At 42.3% G+C, this 13744-nt stretch overlaps 1 protein-coding gene across 1 annotated transcript in view; it reads left to right on the top strand.

Annotated features, from left to right (window-relative positions):
- The window catches only part of ints9 (integrator complex subunit 9), a 37176-nt gene that overhangs the window by 17795 nt on the left and 5637 nt on the right, over nucleotides 1-13744 (top strand). Inside the window, exons 7-16 of the mRNA XM_068045485.1 lie at nucleotides 905-1025; nucleotides 4992-5126; nucleotides 5645-5756; nucleotides 7288-7468; nucleotides 8058-8118; nucleotides 8846-9017; nucleotides 9282-9406; nucleotides 10950-11117; nucleotides 11911-12009; nucleotides 12904-13041. Of these exons, the coding sequence (XP_067901586.1) occupies nucleotides 905-1025; nucleotides 4992-5126; nucleotides 5645-5756; nucleotides 7288-7468; nucleotides 8058-8118; nucleotides 8846-9017; nucleotides 9282-9406; nucleotides 10950-11117; nucleotides 11911-12009; nucleotides 12904-13041 (1312 nt within the window). The remainder of the gene's footprint in view (nucleotides 1-904; nucleotides 1026-4991; nucleotides 5127-5644; nucleotides 5757-7287; nucleotides 7469-8057; nucleotides 8119-8845; nucleotides 9018-9281; nucleotides 9407-10949; nucleotides 11118-11910; nucleotides 12010-12903; nucleotides 13042-13744) is intronic.

The raw sequence follows: 13744 nt of genomic DNA, 5'->3' as shown, positions 1-13744 counted from the left end.
GAATTAACTGCAGGAATCCTCTCATTTGTATGGAATGTCTTTACTTTGTTCAGCATCTCAGTTCATCATCGTGGCCAAGATTAGATGTTTGAAGCCATGTTTGACAACCAAATTATTTCATTGGCTGTTTAATTCCTTTGCATTCTCTGTTATCTGGTTTCCAACAATTTGGCTTTGCTTTTTATTTTTGTCGGCTGCATTGACTATGTTAAATGTTATTGGTCGCAAGATCATTCAAGCTATGGGGTGACTATGCAACCTGTTCTGAGCTGAAGTCTCACAGTCCTGCATCAAAGCCTTTGTAGGAGTTTTTGGTTCTTCTACTTTTATTATTATTATTTTTTATTTATTTAGAGATACAACACTGAAACAGGCCCTTCAGCCCACCGAGTCTGTGCCGACCATCAACCACCCATTTATACTAATCCTACACTAATCCCATATTCCTACCACATCCCCACCTGTCCCTATATTCCCCTACCACCTACCTACACTAGGGGCAATTTATAATGGCCAATTTACCTATCAATTTTACTTATTTACCTTGTCCCCACACTTCCCACTGGCCATCTCGCTCTCTAATCCTGGGAAGAAGTGGTTTAAACTGAGTATATTCAGTGTACACGTGCATATGTGTACTTAGTCCTTACAAAGTATTGCTTACAGCATAGAAACAGGCCATTTGGCCCACCAGATCCATGCTGGTGTTTATGCTACACAACATAGCCTTCCATTCCTTTCTCCCTGCTTATCCAGCTTCCCTTTAAATGCATCTATACTATTCACCTCAATTACTCCCTGTAGTCAGGATTTCTGCATTCTAACCACTCACTGGGTAAAGAAGTTTCTCCTGAATTCCTTATTGTTGTTATTCCTCAAAGTGTTCTCCTGCTGCTGTTTTCAGGCATTTACCTGCACCTCTAAAGGATGCTGTGGAGGTTTTGACATGGAAACGTTGTTACACAATGCCGGAAGTCAACTTGGCCCTAAGCAAGGTTCAGCTCGTGGGTTACTCTCAGAAAATAGTAAGTATCTGTTTATCATTAAAGTGATTACTAAACTTCCTGAGTGAGGGAAACAATAGGGTGAGAATGCAGAGCAAAGTTGTCAGCAGTTGAAAGAAAAGTTGGGTTAACATTTTGGGTGACACTCTTCACCTCAGTATTTTGCTTTTTTTTTATTTCTGGCATTTGTAATTATTAAGTTTTATGTGTTTTTGCTTTACTTCCTGAGTGACAGACTTTGCTGATCAAAACATTCTATCCAGTTGGGAAGATTTAGCAAAAATATATATATGTCTTTTGTCAGTTGATAAAGATTAAGTTTTTTTTATATACAAGTTGGTGACAGAATTGGGAGAGACTTGAGAAACTTACTCCACAGAACCACCTAGTGGCCAGAGCCTGGACTATATTGTGACCGTTAATATTGCAAATGGTAAATGTTGGAAGAATAGCATGACTCAAAATTATGACAGCAACAAATTGCATTTACATAACTTCTTTTAACATAGTAAAACAACCCATGATAACTAGATATATGTGCCTATGGAAATTTTTTTATATGTGAGTGGATCTCTTATGATGTTGCACATGGGAAGTCAAAAACCCAACATAATTCTCAATTTGAAAGGGATTGAAAAAGGATTTGAGGGTGAGGATTATTGGACCAGGGTGTACAGATGTAATCCAGTCACCATTTCAAAGTCACATACATTCTGTCCTTATTTTTATATATCTTTTTAATATAACTTTTTTTATTCTTTCATGGGATGTGGGTGTTGCTGGCAAGGCCAGCATTTGTTGCCCATCCCTAATTGCCCTTGAACTTGCTAGACCATTTCAGAGGGTGTTTAAGAGTCAACCACATTGCTGTGGGTCTGGAGACACATGTAGACCAGGCCAGGTAAGGACAGCAGATTTCCTTCCCTAAAGTGCATTAGTGAACCAGATGGTTTTTTTTCTGACAATTGATAGTTTCATGGCACCATTACTGATTCTAACTTTCAAATCCAAATTAATATTAATTGCCGTGGTGAGATTTGAACTCGTGTCCCCAGGACATTTGCCCAGGCCTCTGGATCACTAGTCCAGTGACATTACCGCTACGCCACCGTCGCCATATAATCCATGCTGCATCTGTAAACTTGTCATGCTGCAATTACACCACCCCACCAGTGATGGTGCTGGAGCACTTCAGAAAGGTGTCATTGGAACTGCACTCCGTTCTCTCAGGTCTAACCCCAACATTGTGATCAAACCTGCAGACACGGCTGGTGCTGTTGTTGTCTGGCGTACCGACCTCTACCTTGCAGAGGCTCAGCGCCAACTCTCAGACACTTCTTCCTATCTCCCCCGGACCATGACCTCACCACCGAACATCAAGCTACTGTCCACAGGACTGTCACTAACCTCATCTCCTCCGGAGATTTCCCCTCTACAGCTTCTAACCTCATAGTCCCGCAACCCAGGACAGCCTGCTTCGACCTCCTTCCTAAAATCCACAAACAGGATTGTCCTGGCAGCCCCATTGTCTCAGCCTGTTCCTGCCCCACTGAACCTATTTCTTCCTATCTTGACTCTATCTTTTCTCCCCTGGTCCAGTCTCTTCCCACCTACATCCGTGACTCTTCTGACACCCTATGTCATTTTGACAATTTCCAGCTTCCTGGCCGCACCCGCCTCCTCTTCACTATGGACGTCCAATCTCTCTACACCTCCATCCCCCACCAGTTTGAGGGCTCTCTGCTTCTTCCTTGAACAGAGGCCCAACCAGTCCCAATCCAACACCACCCTCCTCCGCCTGGCTGAACTTGTTCTCACATTGAACAACTTCTCCTTCAACTCCACTCACTTCCTTCAAGTCAAAGGTGTTGCTATGGGTACTTGCATGGGTCCTAGTTAAGCCTTTTTGTGGGATATGTCAGACATTTCTTGTTCCAGTCCTACTCAGGCCCCCTCCCCCAACTCTTTTTTCCGGTACATTGATGACTGTATCAGTGCTGTTTCCAACTCCCGCCCCGAACTGGAAAACTTTATTGACTTTGCTTCCAATTTCCATCCTTCTTTCATCTTTACACGGTCCATCTCCGACACTTCCCTTCCCTTCCTCGACTTGTCTGTCTCCATCTCTGGGGATAGGCTAACTACAAATATTCATTATAAGCATTCTCCCAGTTTCTCCGTCACCGACGCATCTGCTCTGATTGCAACCTTCCATGATAACGCTTCTGATATGTCTTCCTTTTTCCTCAACCGAGGACTCCCCCACCCCGCCCCCCCCCCCCCCCCCCACCAACCAAACTGTGGTTGACAGGGCCCTCAACCGTGATCAGCCCATTTCCCACACCTCTACCCTGACCCTTCCCCTCCCTCCCAGAACCGCGACAGAGTTTCCCATCTACTCACTTTCCACCCCACCAGCCTTCACATCCAAAGGATCATCCTCCGCCATTTCCTCCACATCCAGCGTGATGCCACTACCAAACGCATCTTTCCCTTCCCTGTCAGCATTCCAAAGGGATCGTTCCCTCCGTGACATCCTGGTTCACTCCTCTATTACCCCCAACACCTCGTCCCCTTCCCATGCAATCGTAGAAGGTGTAATACCTGCACTTTTACCTCCTCTCTCCTCACTATCCTAGGCTCCAAAAACTAATTTCAGGTGAAACAGCGATTTACTTGTACTACTTTCAATTTAGTCTACTGTATTCACTGCTCACAATGTGGTCTCCTTTACATTGGTGAGACCAAACGCAGATTGGGTGAACACCTCCGCTCAGTCTGAAAGCATGACCCCAAGCTTCCGGTTGCTGGCCATTTCAACACACCCCACTGCTTTCATGCTCACATATCTGTCCTGGGCTTGTTGCAGTGTTCCAGTGAACATCAATGCAAGCTCGAGGAACAGCATCTCATCTACCGATTAGGCACACTACAGCCTGCCGAACTGAACATTGAGTTCAATAATTTGAGCATGACAGGCCCCCCTTTTTATTTTCAGTTATTTTTTTCTTTTTCTTTTATTTTAGTATAGTTTTTTTCTTCATTCATTTTTCTTACCATGTGCCTGCCCATTGTTTTTTTTCATGTTTGTGCTTTGGGCCAGGGCTGTTCATTTTTCTGTCCATTAACACCTTCTCTGCACTACTGCTTTGTCTTTCAACACACCATTAACATACCATTTGCCTCTGCTGCATGACCTTCTGGTCAGTTATTCTCTGTGACCCTGTCCTATCAACACTTTCACTTTTCTTATCTCTTGCCCCACCCCCCCACTTTATTTGCTGAAAACCTATACATTTCTAACCTTTGCCAGTTCTAATGAAGGGTCACTGACCTGAAACGTTAACTCTGCTTCTCTCTCTCCACAGATGCTGCCAGACCTGCTGAGTATTTCCTGCATTTCTTGTTTTTATTTCAGATTTCCAGCATCTGCAGTATTTTGCTTTTATTTTATGTAATTGGAGCGTGTCCAGTTTACAATATAAGTGTGGATGTAGGAACTTATCATGGGAAAAGTTGACAGGAATTGCATGCAGATATATGATGGCTCTATATGTGATATGTTTATTTCTGCAGGAGACTGAAACAACTTTCACCTGAATTCAAGTATGGCAAAATGAAATACTTCTATTAATATTTTGAATAGGAATGAGGGGACAAGGGTTAATTGCTGATCTCTGCCAGGGAGGCAATGGGGGTGGGCTGAGCTACAATTGTCCTCAGCATCCCTGCACTAGCAAAGAAAAAAATCAGCTAAACTCTAGTTGTTGATCACTATCCAATGAGGTCTGGAGGAAAATGAATTTCAGATGAGGACATCTGTGACGATCCCATGGTAGCATAGCCTGCTAACACTTTGTCTTGCTTCACAGAGTAACTGGTCATTACTTTCAGAAAGTAGGGAGAAGGGTGGGGAGAGAAATTGGGGATTAGATTATTTTTTAAAATGCTGCTAGTTGAGTTCTTTTCTTTTCTGTGGAATATCAGGAGCTCTTTGGTGCAGTACAGATCACACCGCTCAGCTCTGGCTACTGTCTGGGCAGCTCCAATTGGATCATCCAGTCGCACTACGAGAAAGTAGCCTATGTGTCTGGATCCTCGCTACTCACCACTCATCCGCAGGTAATTGTTAAAAAAAAATTAAAACTAAGCTGCATTTGACACCCTTTCAGCCCATGCGATAGTGAGAGTCACATGCATTCAAAGAAGAATAGCACAATTGACTAAGTTCAATAATGTGAACAGAATTCCTTCAGCCCTACATCCCAGCTTGTAAATCCTGCCCACCCTTTCCTCCTCCGTCATCCTCGTCATTAGTGACAGTGTCCTGAAAAATACCAACATTTATAAAGTGCCTTAAGCACCAGAAAACATCTCCTGGCTCTTAAGAGCTTTAGCAATAAAACCATTTTTGACACCAAGTCATTGAAGGAGATATCAGGACAAATGACCAAAAGCGTGGTTAAAGATGTAGGTTTTAAGCAGGATCTTAAAAGGAGGAAACAATAAGAAAGATGGATACATTAGCAAGAGAGAGAGTGGAAAGTAGTCATTTAACTACCTATAAGTTTAGACTTAAGGTGCAGCCAGTTCAAGAAAGAAGAATTGGTTTTAAAAAATATATATATTTTTATTTTCAGCCCATGGAGCAAACCTCTCTGAAAAATAGCGATGTCCTCATCCTGACTGGACTGACTCAGATCCCTACCGCTAATCCCGACGGCATGTTGGGAGAATTCTGCAGTAACCTAGGTAACAAACTGGGAAGGAGGTGTGGTGAGATTGGGAACATCTATCTTCATCAGTGCTGGGCTCAAGATATTTTATTTTGTGCTCACTCCAAGTGTGTTTTGTTTTATGTTTTTTAAGGCCTGTCAGTATTGAAAGTGTACTTTAACATCTCCAGGCCAATGTTTAAATTCTAATTTTTCTCCCTCCATAGCAGTCGGTGCACCTCAAACAATATTTTACAGAATTTTACAGTACAGAAACAGGCCATTTGGCCCAACAGATCTATGCTGGTGTTTGTGCTCCACATGAGCCTCCTCTCGCCCTTCATCGAACTCCATCAACATATCCTTCTATTCCTTTCCCCCTCATGTACTTATCTAGCTTCCCCTTAAAGACATCAGTTATTTGCCTCAACCATTCCATGTGGTAGTGAGTTCCACATTCTAATCACTTTGTGGGGAAAGAAGTTTCCCCTGAATTCCCTATTGGTTTATTTGTGACTATTTTTATTTATTATGTAGAGGTTATTTATGATCCCGATCAAACCCCTTCATGATCTTCAAGACCTCTATTGGGTCACCCCTTATCCTTCCCTTCTTGAAAGAAAAGAGCCCCAACCTCTGGAGAACAGAATTCCAGATGCTGTCTGTGAATACTTCTGAGGTATTTTGACACAATGATGCTCGATTATGAATGCAAATATAAAAGTTTATTTTGCCACACGTGTTGCTGAAGATGTGACTGAGGAATGATTACAACTCCAAGCTTTCAAAAGAGGAAAATGGCTTGCAACAAGTTAGCTTGAAGAGGATCAAATATTCTGACTGTTGAAAGAATGCGAAAATGTCTTTTTAACACCCCTCTCTCCCAATGAACCCGCCTATGCTCAGAACACTATTAAAAATCAATCGGACGAAGACTCCTGACAGACTGAAGTAAACAAATGGTGCTAAAACATTTTACAAAGTGAAGCTGGATTGGTACAGTGGGTCAGTGCACTGTCCTCTCGTCCCGTTTGGGTTTGAAATCAATCCAAACCGATGTCTCTTTTTGATAGCTGTGTTTGCCGTGCATGAGCTGAAATTCCAAAGTCTCTGTTGAGCAATCATCAAAATTCTTCACAAATTGGCCAGAAATGAGCTGTCTGACCAGGAGAGCCAGTGAAGAACACTGGTGTGAGATGCAAATGTGTCGCACTGACTGATGTAGCATGTGGTGCAATTCTGAAACTGGTGCTAAGGCACATTGTTGAGGCAACAAAGAGGAAATTTTATTCTGCATCTAGCTCTGATGTATCTAACTTGAGAGTGCTTGACATTGACACTGAGTTCCCAAACCTGATGAGCACAGAAAAGCACTTTCACATTTAAAAAAAAAAAGCCCAAGCAAATAAAAAAAAAAATCTAAATAGCTTTTTCTGCCATCCTTTAAATCTGCTTTTCTAGCTTTTAAGATTAGTGTATACACATGGAGCTGAATTATCCAATCTTGCTGTGTGGCAAAAGAAATCTTCCCGGTGTAATACCTTCACGTGGATTTTTTCCGCCCTTAGCTGTGACTGTCCGAAGTGGTGGGAATGTCCTGGTTCCATGCTATCCCTCGGGAGTAATTTATGACTTGCTGGAATGTCTATACCAGTACATCGACTCAGCCGGACTCTCCGCTGTCCAGTTCTACTTCATCTCTCCTGTAGCCAATAGCTCGTTGGAGTTTTCCCAGATCTTTGCTGAGTGGTAAGTGTGTGACAATTATATATTGAATGAACTGGGCACTTAAAAGTATCCATTTCGTTCTTGGTGTTACTGTTGTATATGTTTGTAGGTGATTTTAGTTATGTTTAGGGTTGTTTTTTATTCTTTTACTTGCACTTGTTCCATCGCCAGTATCCTGTACTTGTTAGGCCAAAGGTGTGACATCTTGTCACTTTTATTTCCAGTTTTGTTTTTAACTGAGTTCAAATTTGACTTTGACAGACTGAGAATTTGAAGTCAGTTTAAAAACAAAACTGAATTCAAATTCTCAGTCTGTCGAGGTTGAATTTGAACTCAACATTGTCTGAATTATCAATCCAGTCTGCTGGATGTGTAAGGACAGACAGAGGTAGAGATCCATCACAGTCAACCTTCTGGGAAGAAGATGACACCAAAGAACTACTGGATTACCAGTCGAGTAAAGCAACCACGAACACTACCCATGTCTGTGTATTAGGCTTCATGTCTCAACTTGCCATTTTATTTTCTACCCTTTGGCGACATTATCCAGTTATGACAAACTCTAAATACTTAATGGTTTAACTTTTTTTTTTTCCATCTCCCACTTAAGGCTTTGTCACAATAAGCAATCGAAGGTCTATCTGCCAGAGCCGCCATTCCCACATGCAGAGGTAAGGGAACAGCCTGAACTTTGAGTGATCTGACCATTTAGTACTGCTTTTAATAAGCATACAACTACACAGTACAATGACTAGTTCAGCATCTACATTACTGTAGTATATTTTTGTACATGGCCAACACAATGGAAACACAGTCCGTTTTTTTGGCCACATGGACCTGTGAAAACTGCCTTTGATACCGCTTTGAATGTGATAATATTGTGTATTTATTTATCTATGTAAATAGAAAGAAGCTGTGCATGGTTTGTTAATTAATCCATGGTGGATGTTGAAATGCGCAGTATCCGCTCCTGAGATAATGCAGGTATTAAAGTGACCTAGTACTTAAGATTAGTTTTTATTGGAATGCAGTGGTCCAAGGTTCGCAGATGCTGCAGTAAGCTGGGCTGTAATGCTTTTGCCCCACAAAATGCTGGGATATGACCTGTCCCCCTGCCTGCCTTCCACCCCAATCTTAACCTGTTGGGGAAGTGAATAGCAGAAGATCGAACCAAGCACTTCGCCCTCGGAGAGGGAGCGGTAGAGATTTTCCAGGCTATTGTCCAACGCCATCTGGCAGAGCTTGGGAGCAACGCACCTGGCTAAGATGGGGAGTAGAGGATACTACGTTTAGTGTGCTGAACCCACTCAAACCACACAGCATCCTTCCAGCTTTACCAATAGTTGTTAATTTTTTTTTTACTTTTCTCTCTCCTTTCCTATCTCGTTCTGTTTCCAGCTGATTCAGACCAATAAATTGAAGCATTATCCCAGCATCCACGGGGAATTCAGCAATGACTTTAAGCAGCCATGCGTGGTATTCACAGGCCACCCATCCCTGCGATATGGGGACGTTGTTCACTTCCTGGAGCTGTGGGGCAAATCCAGCCTCAACACCATCATTTTCACAGGTAACAACTATTCCCAGTCGAAAAGGGAAGGATAAATTGTGCGGTGTTGGGAGACAGATTGTAAGTGGGTGCATCGTCCATCTTTCCAAAGAGATGTTAAACTGAGGCCCGTGTGACCACTCAGGTGGATGTAAAAGATCAACCATGCAAAATTGTAGAGCAGCTCCATTTTCCATCACTGACATCATTTATCTCGAGTGTGAAAAAATCTGCCTTTTACATTAAAAGCCATCGCAAACGAATGCATCTGATTTTTCCCTCTAGAACCAGATTTCTCCTACCTGGACGCTTTGGCACCATACCAGCCACTGGCTATGAAGTGTGTTTACTGTCCAATTGACACTCGATTAAACTTCATTCAAGTTTCAAAATTGTTGAAGGAGGTGCAGGTAAAATGGATGTTGGTGGGGTGGGAGGTAAATCTTGTTTTGGATGTTTTATTAGCCAGGATTAAGGAGAAAACTTCAGACAATGAGGGTGGTCCTGAGTTGATTTTGTTTGATTGCAATTAAATTTAGATTCCTGATTAATGTTTTACAAAAGAACCCAGGCGAATGCTCTAGGGACATGGGTTCGCATCCCACCATGGCAGATAGTGAAATTTGAATTCAATTAATAAATATGGAATTAAAAGCTAGTCTAATGGTGACCATGAAACTATTGTCGATTGTTGTAAAAACCCATCTGGTTCACTAATGTCCTTTTAGGGAAGGAAATCTGCCGTCCTTACCTGTTCTGGCCTGCATGTGACTCCAGACTCTCAGCAATGTGGTTGACTCTTGAGAAAAATGCTGTCTGAAATGGCCTAGCAAGCCACTCAGTTCAAAGGCAATTAGGGATAGGCAATAATGCTGGCCTAGCCAGCGACCCCCACACCCCACAAACAAACAAAACAAAGTCATGTGTGATGTGGCAGACGAAGCCAAAGATATTGCACACTTCAATTCACTTTTGTAACTTAAAGAGCTTGGAATGCTGCCTGATGAGTTGTCAGGTGCAGGATTGCCTTCACTTTGCAAGATAGATGAAGGCCATTTGGCCCATCCTTGCTCATCCACTTGTTTCTTTAAAGATCTCAGATTTTATTTCCCTTTTTTGTCTCCAGCATCCCACTGGCTAGTCCATTATGCTGTCATTCTGCTTGCCAAAGCGACAATATTATAATGAGCAAAGTGCGAATACAAATGCAACTAAAGTTCTGAGGTTCTGGAACTATATGAGACAAGGCAAGAGTTGTTTGACATCGATTTGGCTAGTGCAGAAAGTTTTTTTTATTTGTTCTTGGGATGTGAGCGTCGTTGGCAAGGCCAGCGTTTATTGCCCATCCCTCATTGCCCTTGAGAAGGTGGTGGTGTAGGTACACCCACAGTGCTTTTTTTTCTGTAGCAGTTTGATACAACTGAGTGGCTTGCTACGCCATTTCAGAGGCCTGTGCAGAGTCAACCACATTGCTGTGGATCTGGAGTCGCGTGTAGGCCAGACCGGATAAGGATGGCAGATTTCATCCCCTGAAGGGCATTAGTGAACCAGATGGGTTTTTATGACAATCCATTAGTTTCATGATCATTATTGAGACTCTCATTTTATTCCAGATTTATTCATTAATTGAATTTGAATTCCCTCAGCTGCAGTGGTGGGATTTGAACACAAATCTCCAGATTATTAATCCAGGCCTCTGGATTACTAGTCCAGTAATATTATCACTGTGCTACCATCTCCCTGTTGTATCTCTGCTCTGTGATGTCTTCTCACGTTAAAACTTGTGGAAATGTGAAGATCGACCAGCCCCAGGCAAGACAAGACGGCTTCTTTTTCTGACCTCTCATGCTCGTATTATTCGTGAATGTCCAGATGTGAGGGCGATCTGAAGATTGTTGTTTAATTTTTTTTATTTTCCCACCCCCCCCCAAACTTCCTGTTTTGTTTTTCTAGCCATTACATGTTGTGTGTCCGGAGCAATACACCCAACCTCCACCTGCCCAATCCCACCGCACAGATCTGATGATTGACTGCCAGCCCCCACCAATGGCCTACCGAAGGGCTGAAGTACTGACCCTCCCCTTCAAACGGCGCTATGAGAAGATTGAGCTCATGCCTGATGTAAGTGGGTGTTTTCTTTAACCTATTGGTGCCATTATACATTTTTTTAAGTATGTTGTTATACTCTTCATCCCTCTCCCTCAAACTATGCACTATTCCATATGCGAAGATGAGCGTGGACTCTCCAGTTGTACTGAAGACTAATGCCAGCTTCTACTTTAGACATTTGCTGGAACATAATGGCTGGGATCAGAATACTTACCCTGTGGAACTGGTCAGGAAGTGTGTCAGGGAGAAATCCCACCATACTGCCTCTTCAAACTGGTATCTGCTTGCAGTTTAAAGACCATGTGACAAATGCTATGATACTTTGTGTAGAATGTGTTAAATGCTAGGTTCCCAAGACACTGGGTTATGATATGTTGGGGTGTGTTTTAATCACTCCTTATTTTGCAAGTTTTGTACACACATAAAAAGAAAGAAATGGGCTCCACTGTTGGAGGTGCTGTCCTTCGGATGAGACATTATATTGAAGCCCTGTCTGCCCTCCCACGAACGTTAAAGATCCCATAGCACTATGTCGAAAAGGTGGGGGGAAGTTCTCCCCAGTGTCCTAGCCAATATTTATCCCTCAACCAACATCACTGAAAGGAATGACCTGGTCATTATCACATCGCTGTCTTGGCAGCTTGCTGTGTGCAGATTGGCTGCCGTATTTCCTACAACAGTGACTACACTTCAAAAAAAAAAAGTGCTTCGAGACATCCTGTGGCTGTGAGAGGTGCTACATAAATGCAGGATTTTTCTTTTTTTTCCTCTATTTTAATTCCTTTGTACCATCACTGTTTTACAGCTTGCAGAATCCCTCGTGCCTTCTGAGATCAAACCTGGCATCTCGATGGCAACTGTGTCTGCAGTACTACAGACCAAAGACAATAAACACATACTGCAGGTCAGTCATGTAGAGATAAGTTGCACTAACCCAGTAGACCTGAAGGATTTGATTGATTTAATCTCAATTCCATGTGATTTATTTAAACAATGATGCCAGCAGGACAACACACTAGAGCACCACAGGATAGCATGCCATTTGGGTTACCTCTCTTACTTTTCCCCCACCAGCATGGTTAACTGCTCTTTATTCCTGCTCCTGTGCACTTACCAAAGCTGGCTCAAGTTATAAGTACATAGGTATAGCTTTATTGATCAGGGATGAGGAGATGATAAACTAAAAGCCCCATCATCCCTCTTGAGCAGATGTAAAAGATCCCATGGCATTATTTCAAAGAAGAGCAGGGAGTTCACCCTACATTCTGGTCAATATTTATTTTCATCCAGCATAATTAAAACAGATTGTTTGGTCATTTATCTCATTACTGTTTGTGGGAGCTTGCTGTGCACAAATTGGCCACAGAGTTTCTTGACGTTACAACAGAAACACCACCTCAGAAGAAATTCATTGAGTGTAAAGTGCTTTGGGACATCCTAAAGTTGTAAAATGCATGTTTTTCATTCGTTCTTTGTTACTTTCTCTCTCCTTTTTCCATCAATTAGCCTGCTCCATTGGTTAATTATCAACAGCACACTGGAATAATGCAGACTTGCCTACGTAATTATTGAAATAGCCAATACTCCCAGAGATGTAATTTTGAAGTAAATTTGATTCTGAAGCAAAATTGCTTAATTTTGTGCTTGATTTACTACTTTAGGAGATTGAGTCATTTGTGTAGAATTCATGATTATATGCCATCCATTAAGGCAGTGGGGCAAAACCTTGAGTGGCCCTTACTTGCTCTGTTATGTTCTTACGAAATGCATTATCATATTGCAATCTTCTCTCTCGCAGTCACTCCCAAAGCCAGTGCAGCAGCTAACTGGCAAGAAGAGGAAGAGGGTAAATGATGATACTCCCGAATTCAAACCTCCCAAACCACTCCTGTGTGGTTCGATCACCATCGAACAATTTGTACAGAGCCTAGAGAAGGTAAATATCTACATTGCCCTCTGAAACAATTCTGGCCTCTTGCGCATCCCTGGTTCCATTGCTCCATCATTGGTGACTGTGCCTTCAGCTGCCAAGACCCTTAACTCTGGAATTCCCTTCCTAAACCTCTCTTCTTTAAATCACTGCTTAAAACCTATGTCAAGCTTTTAGTCACCTGTCCCAATATCTCCGATGTGGCTCGGAGTTTGTCTGACAATGCAACTGTGAAGCGCCTTGGGACATTTTAGTATGTTAAAGGTGCTGCATAAAGGCATACTGTTGAACTTCTTAGACACACAGAATATCTCCAAGTTAAGTGCCTGTAAAGTTGAGGCTTGATGGTAGTGCCTTCACCACAGCAGTGACCCTAATACATTGTAATTGCTAAATTGCTTTATTGTGACCAAAGGAGCTCCATCCTAACTCTAGCGAAGTCATTCTCCATTCTCCCTGTTTGAGGTAAAACACCTCCCTTCCTCCAACCCCACATATATTCTGCACATTAATGCAGAAGGTAATTCTTCTGGTTAAAACCTTACCCAAATGTCACCGTTAAATGCTTTGTTTAAAGTCTTTTACAAATATGTGTAACTGTTTTATGATTGAATTATTCTATGATCTGCTCTGCATCTGTATGTAAATAAGAACACAACACAAAAACACAGGAATCAGGAGCAGGCCATTCAGCCCCTCGTACCTGCTC

This window comes from Heterodontus francisci, chromosome 13 (genome assembly GCF_036365525.1).
Source record: "Heterodontus francisci isolate sHetFra1 chromosome 13, sHetFra1.hap1, whole genome shotgun sequence".
Taxonomy (NCBI): Eukaryota; Metazoa; Chordata; class Chondrichthyes; order Heterodontiformes; family Heterodontidae; genus Heterodontus; species Heterodontus francisci.
This window is presented reverse-complemented; position numbering and strand designations above follow the sequence as displayed.